This window comes from Anabrus simplex, chromosome 6, assembly GCF_040414725.1.
Source record: "Anabrus simplex isolate iqAnaSimp1 chromosome 6, ASM4041472v1, whole genome shotgun sequence".
Taxonomy (NCBI): domain Eukaryota; kingdom Metazoa; phylum Arthropoda; class Insecta; order Orthoptera; family Tettigoniidae; genus Anabrus; species Anabrus simplex.
In genome coordinates this window covers 324,192,807-324,209,332 of record NC_090270.1, presented here as the reverse complement: position 1 = coordinate 324,209,332, position 16,526 = coordinate 324,192,807, and the positions used below count along the sequence as shown (strand labels likewise).

At 40.3% G+C, this 16,526-nt stretch overlaps 1 protein-coding gene across 1 annotated transcript in view; it reads right to left on the bottom strand.

Annotated features, from left to right (window-relative positions):
* The window catches only part of LOC136876008 (pyroglutamylated RF-amide peptide receptor-like), a 297,817-nt gene that overhangs the window by 72,742 nt on the left and 208,549 nt on the right, over positions 1 to 16,526 (bottom strand). The window contains exon 3 of the mRNA XM_068228303.1: positions 13,662 to 13,785. Within this exon, the coding sequence (XP_068084404.1) occupies positions 13,662 to 13,785 (124 nt within the window). The remainder of the gene's footprint in view (positions 1 to 13,661; positions 13,786 to 16,526) is intronic.

Below are 16,526 nucleotides of genomic sequence, written 5' to 3'. Positions count from 1 at the left end.
TTACATCTTTCAATTTCCTGATATAAATTGCTTTCTATGGGAAGATTTAATTAGATGACCGATTTATGTTGGTTATGTGCACAGTATTTACAAGTGTTGATAGTGATACTTGCGGAGGAAATAATCTACTATGTGATAATTTCTCCAACATGTGAATTTAGATGTCCTCGAAAACAAGCCAGTCGGGTTATAGTTCTACGTGCTATCTGCTATCTTATGGTTTCGTTAATCCGTAAGAAGATAAATTGTTTCAAAGGGTGTTGTCAAAATTAACTCTTCAACGGTTTAACGGTAAAACTAACTGAACGGCTTAATTAAATTACTATGGAGGGAATGCCGACGTGAGAGGTAAAACAATCCATTCCTGTAAGGTGTTTTTATACTAAAGGAAAATGACCGAAACTGCCTCGAACCTATATTTTTTTTCTTCTGGAGACTGAAATTGGTCTTTGGCTTTGGAGGACTGACAAACTCGTAAAATAGAAAGGATTTCTGTAAGTAAATTACCGTCCCTGTTCACAGAGATTTGATGGTTTCACCGCACCAAAATTTCAAGGTTTCAACCTTAATTAAACTGAACGTTGGTATTGTTGGAACAGCACTAAAACCATCCATTTCTTTCCTTCCCTACATTCTCAGCCATATATTTGAAGATGCTATAAACATTTACAGGAATCTTCAAAATAACATTCGTCTTCTTTTCAAAATTTGACACGCAAGTTCACCGCCATCTTGATACACAACAACATCGCTACTTGTCCAGACGCAACACCCTCCCACCTTTGATTTTGCACTGACAAATCAGAATTATTTTCACATGAACAACATATATTAAGCAAAATGTTAAAACAGTTTATGTTCTTTCACTTAAAAAACAACAACAAAAGCAACATAAAACGTGCAGGGATGTTCACTTTCATGCCTGTCCCGATCACTCTGGCACCTTGCAAGGGAGCAACAGGCGCTGGAGACCTTGTAACAGGTACTTTGGTATTTTTTGGTAACATCTAGAGTTGCGCCTTTACTCGGGATTATGGGAGAGAAACACATCTATAAGGGGTAGATGTATTGTATTTGACGAGTGAATTCTCCAGCAGCAGTTTTCACCTTCACTGTCCGTACTACTTGTTTCTTTCCGGAGAACACTTCTGTCACCCTCGCTAACGGCCAGTCCGTTCTCTTCATGTTGTCATTGCCGATCAGTACAACATGTTCGCACTTTATCTCTTCCCTCCCAACCCCCTCATATCTCCTTTCTCGGGAATGAGTCGGCTTAGATACTCCAATCAGAATCTCTTCCTCAATTCTTCACTCAAGCGTTGTTGATATTGCAGCCTTTATGATCAATTAATGTTATCAATGGTATCGAGATCAGGCACTCCCACTATTTTGATATCTTGTATGTACATTGAAGGTGTCGGGGCCACAAGGTCATTCTAGTCATTTGATACACTGGTCAATGGTCTGGAATTTACAACCGCCTCACAGTCAACAAGAATCATTACTTCTTCACGGTTTACAAAAGTCTGACCAAGTAACCGTTGCAAAAACTTTCTGACCACCTGAACAACTCGTTCCCATCACCCACCCCACCAGGCTGCAGTGGATGGGTTAAATCTCCATTCAATTTTAAAAATTGCTGTTTGTTCCAGTCAGGTGTTTTGAGTACATTTTTCCTTACTAGCCATTGTCGCTATATATACCATATGTTGTACTCCATCTCGATATGAATCGTCCCAATGCCAACATAAAATGGGACACAGAGAAGGAGGTAACAATTTCAAAATGAACTGCCTTGACAAAAGCACATGCAGAGATTACTATCCACGATTTTATATAATCTCATAGATGCAATGGACCCGCTAGATCACAGCTTCTCTTACTCCGGATGTTCCAGAGTACATTTGAGAAACTTGGCCAAAATGCTACGAATTGTCTTCCTTCGTTGATGATCCAAAGTCGTTCTCTAAGTATAGATAACACGATCTGTACTCCTACATGAGAAGCTTTCAAGTTTTGTCCAAACGCAACAGGTATCATTCGAGGGCTCGAAAATGTAAAATCATAGATATAAATGGTTTCATAATTTTCATACGAGCATCTTAGTTACAATTACAGGCAAGATGCATACGGCTGCTTTAGTTCGACCATAATTAAATGTATAAGTCTAGACATGAATATGTCTAATGGCTAGGAGTCATCCAAAAATTTACCTAACATGACGAAACGTGTGATGGAAGTGACATCACAGTAGTCGTAACCATAGGCCTAGGTCATCAAAGATGCTGCAGCTGTGGATTTGTATAAACAAAGTGTGTTAAACTAGAAAGTTATCGCCAGTGACGTCACATTAGTCGTTGCCGAAGGCCTTGGTCGCTAAAGATGCTGCGGCTACAACATCCTTCGATATAGAGTTGTAGTTCTTAATTTGAAAGACATATTCGTGAGCATTAGCTTTTCGCCAAAGGTAAAGTTTCAAGAAACTGTTTTTTTTGGTATTGTTTAGGTTTAGGATTCATATTCAACAGGTTTATAATTCACATTTCATTTTGCATCATTATCTTATTTCCATTGCGTGTTTCTATCTTATAACATTGTATAAATTTAGTATTCAAAAGTAATAGACCTAGGTATATATTACACATTTAATTTTGTATAGTCTTTGAAGGCTGGGAAAGTATCAACCATTCAGTTATTTTCATCATTATATTCTTTACTGTTTCCCATTTTAATTTATAGTCGAATCTTTTCTAATATTTCATTGAGAGACGTGGTGTGACGACCACGGGCCGGAGTTGAGTCCGACATTAGTGCCAGGCTCCTCGTATTAGACATTCTGTGCCACCTCCCTTCGTCAACTCCCGTTCTTACCCGACCCCGACATCAATCAATCAATCAATCAATCAATCAATCAATCAATCAATCAATCAATCAATCAATCAATCAATCAATCAATCAATCAATCAATCAATCAATCAATCAATCAATCAATCAATCAATCAATCAATCAATCAATCAATCAATCAATCAATCAATCAATCAATCAATCAATCAATCAATCAATCAATCAATCAATCAATCAATCAATCAATCAATCAATCAATCAATCAATCAATCAATCAATCAATCAATCAATCAATCAATCAATCAATCAATCAATCAATCAATCAATCAATCAATCAATCAATCAATCAATCAATCAATCAATCAATCAATCAATCTGCATTTAGGGCCTTCGCCCAGGTGACATATCAATTGTTTACTTAGCTTTCTCCTTAAAAATTTGCAAAGAACCTAGAAATTTATATAATATTTCCCTTGATAATTTATTCCAATCCCTTACTCCTCATCCTATAAATTAATATTTGCCCAAATTTGTCAATTTGGATTCTAACTTCATCTTCATATTATGATCTTTGCTATTTTTAAAAGCTCTGCTCAAGGTTGTTGTTCTACTTATGTCATTCCTCGTCAATTCTCCACTGACAGCTCGAATATAGTCGAGCATAGTCGAACACCTCGTATTCTCAAGTCATCCCAGCTCGAAATAGGATTTCAATTTCCCACCATTCAAGGCTATTTCCTTTTCTTCGCCGATACCTTAATTTGTCGAAGGTTGGTACCTACTTTCTTCCTCCTCGAAGTTTTTTGTTTATTCGAGTGTCGAGTGGGCATAATTTACATATTTATATACCGAATGACAAAGAAACAAATTCAGTCTATAAGAGCGTGTTGTAAGATAGACATTTAACCGATTTAATCCTTGCTCATAAATACGCACGGAGATTGGGTACTTTAGCTAGCATTATAAATTATAATAAAGATTTTGCAGTTAAAGGTGACATGTTCAATTAATTGATTTCGCTTAGTTCCAATAAATTCCTCTAAAGAACAGGTGTGATAGGCAGGGAAACCCATGAAGGAGTGGCGGATTGTATACAATTTATCTTATCTTGTTACTTTGCATATAACGAAACAGTGACCATAGAGCTTGTTCTGGACAATTGGGACAGATGGTGGACATGATATTATAACGTGCTGGCTGGGTACATAAATAAAGATTGCAACTGGGAGCACTTCTAAAATTTATGATCTAACTACTACACACTAACACACAGGCATATCAGGACCACGACTGACACGACACAGTACAGAATTCACAATTACACAGTTCTCGCTCTTTCTCAGTTCTCTCAGTTAGTTCACACTAATTCACACTCGGTCTTCGTTCACTAGCTCCCTCACTCAGTCACACAGTTACTTTCGTCAATTGCTATCACAGTTCTGAATTCACCGCCCGCACATGACAGTCTCGCGTTTTTTTTTGTTATTTGCTTTACGTCGCACCGACACAGATATGTCTTATGGCGACGATGGGATAGGAAAGGCCTAGGAATGGGAAGGAAGCGGCCGTGGCCTTAATTAAGGTACAGCCCCAGCATTTACCTGGTGTGAAAATAGGAAACCACGGAAAACCATCTTCAGGGCTGCCGACAGTGGGGTTCAAACCCACAATCTCCCGATTACTGGATACTGGCCGCACTTAAGCGACTGCAACTATCGAGCTCGGTGGTCTCGCAGTTTAGGAGACCTACATAGCCCATTCACTCCAGTAGATATTCGCTGTTCTATGCGGATATCCAGTGATTTCTCCCACGCTGCACCAGAACACGTGATGTTAGCGTTATAACCATTCCATTCCTTTCCCCTCTGGTTAGTGTTAATAGAGGATGATGGCCTAGTTGTACTTCCTCTTAAAACAATAATCAACACCACCACCACCACCACGCCAATTCCCTGTATTTTATGGCTGATGCACGTTCTCGCCTAACATTGACTCTTATCAGCACTTCCTCACTGGATTTTCGAGGTATTTCTCGAATATCGATCATTCTCCCTAGAAGCCACAATTCAGATTCTTCTGTTCGGTTGACTCTCACTGCTTTTTGTATCCAGAGTTAAACAGTTAAATATCTTTCTTGACGTAGCCTAGTTAAGGTTATTAGGCCTTTTGTTACACTAAATCACATCAGAATCGTAATTAATACTAAATAAAACACAGTTAAACACAATCAAATTATTTTATATCTGAAATAAAATTCCACCCCAGTCAGACATACTTACACTACTACTACTACTACTGCTATTACTACTACTACTACTACTACTACTACTACTACTACTACTACTACTACTACTACTACTACTACTACTAATAATAATAATAATAATAATAATAATAATAATAGCTAGTAATAATAATGTAACAGCACGATGAATGAAAGACCAGAAATGCACAGTTCTCTCGTGTCCTGCTGTTCCTCGCTCTTTTAAATTTCACTGTGGTTGGTATTCCTCTGACGTCATCCACTCTAGTTCTAGGAAAGATGATGACATGGTGTCCTATTTTCTTAAATTGCATATACATCTCACACATGCATTTTGAACACGCTGTTGCCTTAGGGACAATGTTGTACGGCAAACACAGAAAATGAGTTATATGCGACAGTTCAATGGTGAGGAATGACGAGCAGGTTTGATGTGTGAGCCCTTGAATTTCTGCTATGAACATTTGAGAAGTAATGGAAACGCCAATAAAGGTAAGATGGGGAAGACGCATTAATAACTCACAGGAGGGGAAACAAAGCATGTTGGTTACGACGAACAATTCTAGTTGTAGGAAAGATGATGACAAGGTGTCATATTTTATTAAATTGCATATATCCCCCCTATGGCACTATTGCCCTGAAAGGCCTTTCCCTACCAAGCGACTGCTGCTCAGCCCGAAGGCCTGCAGATTACGAGGTGTCGTGGGGTCAGCACGATGAATCCTCTCGACCGTTATTCTTGGCTTTCAATACAGGGGCCGCTTTCTCACCGTCAGATAGCTCCTCAATACTAATCACGTAGGCTGAGTCGACCACGAACCAGCCCTCATATCCAGGTTAAATTCCTTGACCTGGGCGGGAATCGAAACCGGGTCCTTCGGGTAAGAGACATGCACGCTACCCCTACACCACGGTGCAGGCAAATTGCATGTATACCTCACAAATTAATTTTGAGCGCGCTGTTCCCTTGGGGACAATTATAGCCTCACATTATTTAAAACAATACCACAATAGTCAAAATGTGGCATTACAAGACCTTCATTTAACTACAAATATGTGTTTATATTTATATGTAGAATTAACACTCGTATAAAAAACTGACCAAACGTACCACTTAAAAATTCTTTGCTTCGTCTTCAAATTTTGGTTTATATCATAATACGTTGATTTCATTTAAAGAAAAAATGTTGTTGATTGTTCTATTCTTTGGCTAATATTTCTTTTTCAGTACGTAGTTGGTTGATTATGTAGAGAGAAACAGATATTGAAATCTACACCATATTTATGTGAAAAACTTTATTTCGTAACATAATTCCTGAACACTTCTTGCGAATTAATTAAAGTCATCTGTTGTCGGTACTTGGATCAAAAATCTGCTGCAGCATATTTGTGTAGGCAGATGCTGCTGTATTCGTAGAGATGTGTCTCATGAAATGCTGCTCAGAGTTAACGACCTGCGAAGAGCGGAATGTATGCAGCATGTAGTTGAATTGAGATTCTTGTGTACAAGTTCCACTTCTGTATGGCTGAAGTAATTACATATCTGGAGATGACTCTCGGAATATGACGGGCAATTGTTCCTGGAGCGTCGTATAGCTGACAGGTGAAATGATGAGAAATTTTTGTTTAAATATATCGTTGATTCAGAATGTTGGGAATTAGAAATACTTAACCTGGTGAACATCCTAAGTGTGTAGAATTTTCTGGCAAATTGTGAAGTTTTTATCATTCTACGCATGAAAGTAATAAAATAATTCAAACTATATCAGTTAAATATTTTTGTTTGTGATATTATATGACAAATTACAGGAAAATATGCAATATTTTAAAAATATTAACGCAACTTTATGACCTATATATTTTTGTAATGAGGGTCTCAATTGTTAATTCCTCTCAATGTCCTTATAATAGTTCCTTTCGACGGGGCGAGTTGGCCGTGCGCGTAGAGGCGCGCGGCTGTGAGCTTGCATCCGGGAGATCGTGGGTTCGAGCCCCACTGTCGGCAGCCCTGAAGATGGTTTTCCGTGGTTACCCACTTCTCCTCCAGGCAAATACCGGGATGGTACCTAACTTAAGCCCACGGCCGCTTCCTTCCGTCTCCCCTGTCTATACCTTCTAATGTTCCCATTCCCCCACAAGGCCCCTGTTCAGCATAGCAGGTGAAGCCGTCTGGGCGAGGTAGTGCTCCTCCCCCCTATTTGTATCCCCGAGCCAACGTCTCACACTCCAGGACACTGCCCTTGAGGCGGTAGAGGTGGGATCCCTCGCTGAGTCCAAGAGGAAAACCAACCCTGGAGAGTAAACGGATAAAGAAAGAAAGAAAGAACGAAAGAAAGAAAAAGAAAGAAAGAAAAACTTAGTATTTTCAAATTTAACCTTTTAAAAACTCTCCCATTTATTCCCCTTTCAAATCCTGTTATCAGGTTTCCCTAGCGCCATTCTTTCCGCTATATGCTTTATGTTGCACCGACACAGATAGGTCCTATAGCGACGATGGTATAGGAAAGGCCTAGGAATGAGAAGGAAGCGGCCGTGGCCTTATTAAAGGTACAGCCCCAGCATTTGACTGGTGGGAAAATGGGAAACCAGGGAAAACCATCTTCAGGGCTGCCGACGCTGGGTTACGAAGCTACTATCTACCGGATGCAAGCTCACAGCTGCGCACCCGTAACCGCACGGCTAACTCGCCCGGTAGCGCCATATTTTAAAGTTCCAAATGCCGAATTTGAAGGGTAGATTTTCGCCGTTTAGATAGGAAGGCCACGCCCCTGTGACACAAAACTAGCTTCAAAAATTTTCCTGACTACCATTTCAATACTACCTTCTTCTTATTCTTTTTCTTCTGGTTCCCATCCGTTCCGGATGTTGGCAACCATCTTGGCTGTGCTCGTCCTGTCACTTGCGACTCGAAAAAGCTCTGTAGATGTTTTAGATGTCCACGTTCTGATGTTCTTAAGCCAGGATATTCTTCTTCGGCCAACGCTTTTATTCCTGGAATTTTTCCTTGCAGGATGGTCTGAAGGAGATTGTATCTGCTGTTGTTCCGCATGATGTGTCCCAGGTACTGGATCTTTCTTGCTTTTATGGTGGTCAATACTTCTTTCTCTTTCTTCATTCTTTGTAGAATCCCGACATTTGTCCACGGACGACGCATGTCACAAATGTCCACAATAAACCCCGGAACAATCCCCACTGATCTCCAACATCTATTGAGAACGCATCTTTAAGGAAGCTCTTGATGAAGTGGAAATGGGAGTGCGCTTAAACGGCAAATATATCAACAACATTCGATATGCGGACGACACAGTTAAGTGCTGACGTGCTCTCAGCTTTCCAAGACTATTCAAGGCAATATCAGAAAATTACAATCACTCGCCATCAAGGCACAACTTACAAATTTGAAACAGGGGTATCTAGTACCCAACCTATTGGGCCGATGCGGAAAAGAACAGGTTAAGTAAATGGCCCGAAACACAAATTGAATAGAGGCGTGTACTTGCACTCCTAGATATGAATTCTTAAAACCTAAAGGGCACTAGGCCGATGAAACAGGGTCTATTCCCATACTACTGAGGTAGCACGCAAGGAAATCACTTTAATACATTGCAGAAACAAAACGTAGCACCTCAAACCAAGATGAATGGGAGCTCGAGAGGATACAGCACTCTCTATCCCCGATTTACAGTTGGAGATTTTATGAATTAATTAGATAAGCCGCCAGAAAGTTACATTTTTAGGAAAGAAGTTTACATAGTTAATGATTCGGACCTTTCCCTCGGGTTAAAATGCGGAGCTAACAAGAAATGAAGATGTTATGTGGCCATTACCTTGTAGAAATACTAGCTGCTGACTAAGAGGTCTCCCGCCTCATGCTTGGCACACACACTCAGTAAGATGACGATCAATTGGCCATGAGACGTGAAAATCCGCAGTTTATAAACCCTCGGGGAAAGTTCGAGACCATTCAAGATTAAACTATCCACACCCTCTCATGTTTATTGGGTACTTTCAAAGTTCCACTCAAAATCGAAGAAGAAGACTGTGATTGGTAGAAAATTAATTACAGAAATTAGGGATTGGTTAGATTCAAAACTGGCGGAAAGAATTTATTAAAAAAATCTTATGAATACAAAACTTCTTTAAATCAAATGTTCTTTCACTTCGCACCAGGGTGCATGATCATAGTTTTTAGTAGCGGCATCTGTGGAAGAATGTCCAAACTTCTTGATGAATGGCAAACAAAACAAGTAGAAATACAGTCAGTTCAGGAAACTTCACAATAACAAAATTACATCATATTTTAGTGGTGACATCTTCTGAGTAACTTTATAAGTTGGTCTAGTTTCAACTTCACGGTTTCTCCAGTAGAGGAGTTCTTTTAGGCGCTAGATTTAAATGCGCGGCGTTGGGGTGTACCTCCCGGTACAGAAATAATATACAACCCTGCCTTACACCTCGTAGAATGTCTATGTCCTCTGTATTTTCTCTGTCCAACCTCACAGAAGCCGACTGGTTCCAATAAAAGTTTACTATTATACGCAGGTCCTTGTCACCCAAACCAATGATTTTTACGATTTCAACGATTTTCTGGTGGTTTACTGTGCCGAAACCCTTCTGGTAATCAATAAAACAGGCATAAATGTCTCAATTCACGTCTCTGCACCTTTGAAACAGCACCTGGATACAAAACACTGCTTCACGCGTACCAAATGTATTTATGAAACCAAACTGTGTAGGAGAAAGTTGTTCTTCACAGATCTTGTATATTCTTTAGTGAATGATCCTCAGAAATATCTTTAGTAAGTGACTCATGAGGCTAATGGTCCTGTACTCACCACATGTTTTGGCTGTGGGTTTTTGGACAATGTAATAAATTCAGATTTAAGTCAATCCAGTAGAATGCAACCAGAGTCGTAGATGTCATTGAATAATGCAGTCAAGCATTTTAAAATATCTTCACAGAGAAGCTTTAGAATTTCGAAATTTACATTGTCGGGCCAGGTGATGTACCATCTTTCATTCCGTTTATCGCAGTTTGTACTTCTTCCATTAGAATTCGAGGTCCTGTTTCGCAGTTTACTTCAGGAAGTTCAGGACGATTGTCATAAAAGAGTTGTTGTACATATTTTTTCCATGGTTGTTTAACTGCTCTTGTCCAACGATTATTTTCCCTTCACTATTCACCAACCTGTTCCCTGTTCTTGATTTGTATTTCCCAGTCACCTCTCTGAATCTTCAGTGAACATTGAAACTGTCATGATTCAGTTGTATTCAATACTGAGATTCCTTTTTCTTTAAAGAAGGATTCACATGAAAGTTTCAGATAATGTTGGAATATCTACTGGAATTAGTTCATTTTATTATCAGTTCGTATTTTTTACACCTGAAATAGCATGAAATTAAGCTTTTCCTATTGAATAAATAAGTGAAAACATTATATCCACAATCGTTTACAGATAACTGCAAAACGTGTAGCTGTTCTTAAATATATTCGTATTTTTGAATAGTCTAATCTGCCAAATTACAGCCCAAAAATGAAAACTTCGCCGCAGGGAGCTTTCTCCATGCAGCATATAAAAATTATTTGTCAATAACTTTGCAACCAATTAAATAATACACTGAACATTTTGTGTAAGGAATAAGGATATATCTTGCTAATATGCGCTTTTGTTTTACATTTGGTTTTCATACGTGGGGAATTGTAGAAGTTCATACTTACAGTCATGACTCCCCTTACAGATCTTATAACAGCAAAACTGGGCTTACACCCGTTGGAAAATAAAGAGTTCTCATGTAATTCCATTGCTAATTTACGTTGTATTCCTGAAAGCTTGCTGCTACCATACCATAGCAGAGACTAACTGGAATAGAACAGGCAAATATTCAAAACTGCCAACGATAAAGTGAACCGTGTGTGCTTTCTGCATATTAATTTTATATGGTTTCCGTTATACCTCCCATGATGGAGGTGAATAGACACGGTCAAGAGCTCTTCATATTTGGTTAATGAAGTGGGCATTTGAAATTATGGATGTCTGATGTTAGCTCGCTACAGGCTGTTGGAGTAACTTTACGGCGTTATTACCGTGTAGAGTTCATATTAGTGGCATTTGAAAATGAATGAAATCTCTCATCTTTCATAGAAACGATAATAATTTCGTGTGTTTGAACCTCTGTGCGAGTACTCTAGCTGCTGAATGGAGTGACTGAAGCGTGCGAAGCTAATTTAAAACTGAAGGCCTATAAATCAGGATTATACCAGGACAACCCGTTCAAGTAAATACCAGGTATCTAGAGACGCGCTGAGTGAAGACATCCGTCATTTTAAGCTGAAATCGGCGCTCGGAGCGTGAGCAAAATTGGTGCAAAGCGTAACAGAAACGAAATTGCGTACAACGGGTTTAAACGAAAAGCGGGTAATTATAGGCCAGTCAGGTTGACGTGATTTTTTTTAAGCTTCGGGAAAGCATCCTTTATGATTATATTAGACATGTTTGCAAAATAACTAACTGATTTGATACAAGGCATTTCGGGTTTAGGAAGGATTGTTCCAGTGAGGTTCTAACTTGTAGGACTTCAGCAAGATATAGCAGATATTTTAGATTGAAGAGGTCAAATGGACTGTATCGCTATTGACCAATGCAAGGCTTTTTATAGGGTAGATCGGGGTGATTACTGAAGAAATGGTGGCTAATGGACTAGGCAAGTAAGGTGGTCGAATGGGTCGCTAAATTTCTACAAAAACAGAACTCAGATAATTAGAGTAGGTGAAGCGTTATCTGATCCTCTAATGATTAAGAGGAGTACCCTGTATTCTAGTCAGTGACCGGGTCAGGGATGAAGCCCCCATCTTGCGGCGAGGATGGGAATTGTGTCGGCTGCCGAGGCCTGTCGCACTCCTCTAGGACAATGATAAACGACTGTCAGATAAAAGTAGGTGGTATTGGAGAGTGATGATGTAATTGAAAGATGACAGGGAAATTGAAAGATGACAGAAATTCCTCTTCCGCCTCCGCTTTGTCCAGGACAAACGTCACATGGAATGACCGTGATTTGAACCACGGAACCCAGTGGTGAGAGGCCGTCGCGCTGCCACCTGAGCGACGGAGGCTCAATACAAGGCAGTATTATTGGACCTTTATGTTATACACACAGGGTGGTCAGAAACAACGTGTACCACGTACATGAGCTTAGAGCGTAGGTCACACTGATAGCTAATTTCAAACAAATATCTCGTGCCTTTGTCATTTTATCATTTGCTGAAGTTAGCCAATCACATCGCCAACAGAAGAAATAAAATTCTCCAGGGGAGGGAATTGAACAAGGACCTCTATGCTGATAGGCTCGGCCCATAGCGACAAGCACGGTACGATGGCATTGGCTGAAACCCACGATGTGTTAGTGTTCCACCAGGGGAGGGAATTGAACAAGAACCTCTATGCTGATAGCCTCGGCCCATAGCAACAAGCACGCTACGGTGGCATTGGCTGAAACCCACGATGTGTTAGTGTTCGATGCTCACTTTTCGGCATGACTCTCAAGCCACGTGCAGATTTAGCAACAAGCCACCTGATTGGCTAACTTGAGCAGCTGATAAAGTCACAACGGTGCGAGATATCGACATAAGTTTTTCATATCACTTATCAGAATGACCAACGCTCACATGCTCGGTTCACGTAGTTTTTGACCACCCTATATACAGTATAAGCAAGATACCCGCCTTTTGCTACGGTTTTAAACTGGAAGTTTTTTTCCAAAGTTTTATATTTTAGAGAGTCCACCGTCGGCTGAGCCAGTTAAATATATCCTCAGTTCGTACGTCAAGCAGTTTTGGATGAATGATTATTTATTTTATTCGAGTGCTGTATAAAACCTGGAAAGTGTAACTTTTATTCATCTTTCTTTCTTTCTTTCTTTCTTCCTTTATTAATCTGTTTACCCTCCAGGGTCGGTTTTTCTTTCGGACTCAGCGAGGGATTCCACCTCTACCGCCTCAAGGGCAGCGTCTTGGAGCGTGAGATATTGGGTCGGGGATACCACTGGCGAGGAGGGCCAGTACCTCGTCCAGGCAGCCTCACCAGCTTTGTTGAACAGGCGGGCCTTGGTGGGGGAGGGGAAGATTGGAAGGGACAGACAAGGAAGAAGGAAGGAAGCGGCCGTGGCCTTAAGTTACCTTAACTTAGGTACCATCCCAACATTTGCCTGGAGGAGAAGTGGCAAACCACAGAAAACCACTTCGAGGATGGCTGGGGAGGGAATCGAAACCACCTCTACTCAGTAGACCTTCCGAGGCTGAGTGGACCCCGTTCCAGCCCTCGTACCACTATTCAAATTTTGTGGCAGAGCCGGGAATCGAACTCTGGGCCTCCGGGGGTGGCAGCTAATACGCTAACCACTACACTACAGAGGCGGACAACTTTTGTTCAAAATATATATTAATAGTTCATTCAGTATTTCCAATTACTCTATAGATAGTAATTTTTACTGCCGAGGACAGGCTTACGTACTGATCTTAATAGTACTTTGGGAAATACAAGTATAAAGTTTCCTTACCTGTACGAACAGCATTGGGACTGCCAACAAGAAGGATGCCGCCCAGATACCGAAGATGATTTTCCGTGCTTGGCTTATAGTGCAGATGTACTTGGCACGCATGGGGTGCACAATAGCGTAATACCTGCAACAGGCAAACAAGAGGTACATCATCCACAAGCATAACTAACAATTTAATTTATCTCGAAGAATATATCCTCTACGTTTGCACTGAATTAATGACTTACAATGAAGTCCTCTGTGCACGGTCGTCGTGTGGCGAATTGTTTGCAACGTTCTCTAAACAAATCCGTACGACTTATCGCACAGGTAGTTGGTGTTCTAAAGCCTCGGTCCATAAGACTATTAAATTTCTTAAACTGAAATCTTACAGAGTGACTACTGTGCTTGAATTACGGTACCATAACGATAAGAGAAGAGCGAATCTGTGTAATGGGGTTCTACAAAACATACCGAACGTCTTGGCCGTTTGGTGGGGTTGCACAGCTGTGCGCTTGCATTCGGAAGATAGTGGGTTCGTACCCAACTATCGGCAGCCCGGAAGATGGTTTTCCGTGGTTTCCCATTTTCAGACCAGGCAAAAGCTGGAGATGTAAGGTAGGGGCCTATATTTCGTCCCCTTAGAAGATTTGGACTTGTAGAAATTCAGGAATATGGACAAGGCTAGAAATGGATATATATATATTACGCTACTGAATATATTCTCCTCTTACGGGTAAGTTACAATGAGAATATTATAACGTGAGGTAGTCAATATTTGACATAAATATTAACACTACAAAAACTAAACTACATATTTTTTCTAATTTCGTCCCTTTACCAAAAAATTTTCCTATAATGAATTGCTTGAAGACCATTTACGAAAAGGTTTTCTTGGTATTCTATTTAACATAGTCTTTCAGCATTGCTCGTGGAATGTTAAACGCCTTACTTGCACGTTTGTAACCCATTGGCTTGTCCGTCACTGCCTTAGTAGCCTTTTTTATAGCCTCCTTACACCACTGCTTGCATTTCCCACCTGAAAATAATAATAAACTTCATAAATAACGAAAAACTAAAGGGGACGAAATTAAGAATATTTCCTGATTTATTATAATGGCCGCTTCAGTAACTTATGCCAACCACCTCACTGTAGGAATTACACGCCAGGAACTACACCACACGACTGAAATGCAGTCCAGTATTTCATACACATATCAGTGCTTACCCTAGGAATAACAGGTTCTTAATCTGAATGGTGCACTAGCTCAGCTCAACATGAAAATTTAATCCTTCTTGTACACGGAAACTGAATTTGGTGCACAAAACCAACTCTCGCAACAAGACAACGGAATGAGACTAGGCGTGTGCATGCGGCTAAACATTAGGTACCAACCGTGCTGACTGGAAATCTCTCGGGGGACGAAATTAGGCTCCCGTACCGTATCTTAATTAAGTCCACGACCGCTTCCTTCCCACTCCTAGCCCATTCCCATCCCATCGACTTCATAAGACCTATTTGTGTTGATGTGACGTACACCAAAGTTTAAACGCAATTACAAAACATTGTTTTCTGCATTGTTGGTCCACATTTGATAATTTTTTCTTATGGAGCATAGTTTCAATTACATGGACACGTAGCTTTACAGAAAAATGGGTATTACAGCACAGTGAATTTCCAATGAATTCACGAAGTTCCATTAGGTGACGAAACAATTAGACATTAAGTGCAAGGTGAATAATAAAGCCCAGTTTTTAATTATACAGTAAGTGGACACAGATACCATAGGAACATTCTCGTACCGGTTTTTTACATTTTGTCAGATGATGAGAGAAGCAGCGGGTATAGCCATCAAGATTCCGTTGCAGCCCATACTGTCGATGATACCTTAGCCCCTTGATGCCTATCTCCATGCGTGGAATTGCCCCTGCCTAGCTTGTCAAATGTTAATGTTGTCTAGATGGAAATGTTACATCTTTGAATGTGAAGATCTCTGTGCCTTCCTCGTATGTATGAAACAGCCCACATTGGTGTTTATTTTTATTTCTAAAGAGCATATAGACATACATTTCTGCTGCATTCTAGCGGATATATGTATTACTACACGACGATTTCTTATGGGGATTGATAGTATAAATCACCATCTTTTCATTGATATGAATCTTAAAATAACCTGGTGAATATTACTATAATTCCTTCAACGCCTTGTAACATCTTAAAACTCATAATTACTTGACTCTCCTTAATTTTGAAATACGAGATTGCGTGGTACAGAAGCAAGGCACTGTGCCGTGTGAACGAAAGGGAAGTGCAGTAATTAAGTTTTAGTAAATCAGACGATAACAACTCTATACCAGACTGAACTGAGCAAAGCGAGAGTAGACGTATAGTATACCGAATGAGAGTGCAGGGTGCGCGTAGAGCAAGTAATGGAAGATGGTACACAACAAAGTGCGTACCATCTTTCTCATGAACTAATCGTCCTACTAACCTGATATTTGTGCTAAATGAATCTTTAAACTAATGTTCTGCTCAGAGTTTTCGAGGTAACAACTATCCTAGTTTTCATTGCATTGTGAAACAACCCACGTAAATACCAAAATATCACTTTCATTCCGTATGAAGTATGGAAGTCCGCCTCTGTGGTGTAGTGGTTAGTGTGATTAGCTGTTACCCCCGGAGGTCCGGGTTCGATTCCCGGCTCTGCCACGAAATTTGAAAAGTGGTACGAAGGCTGGAACGGGGTCCACTCAGCCTCGGGAGGTCAACTGAGTAGAGATGGGTCCGATGCCCTCATCAGCCATCCCGGAAGTGGTTTTACGTGGTTTCCAACTTCTCCTCCACGCAAATGCCGGGATGGTACCTAACTTAAGGCCACGGATGCT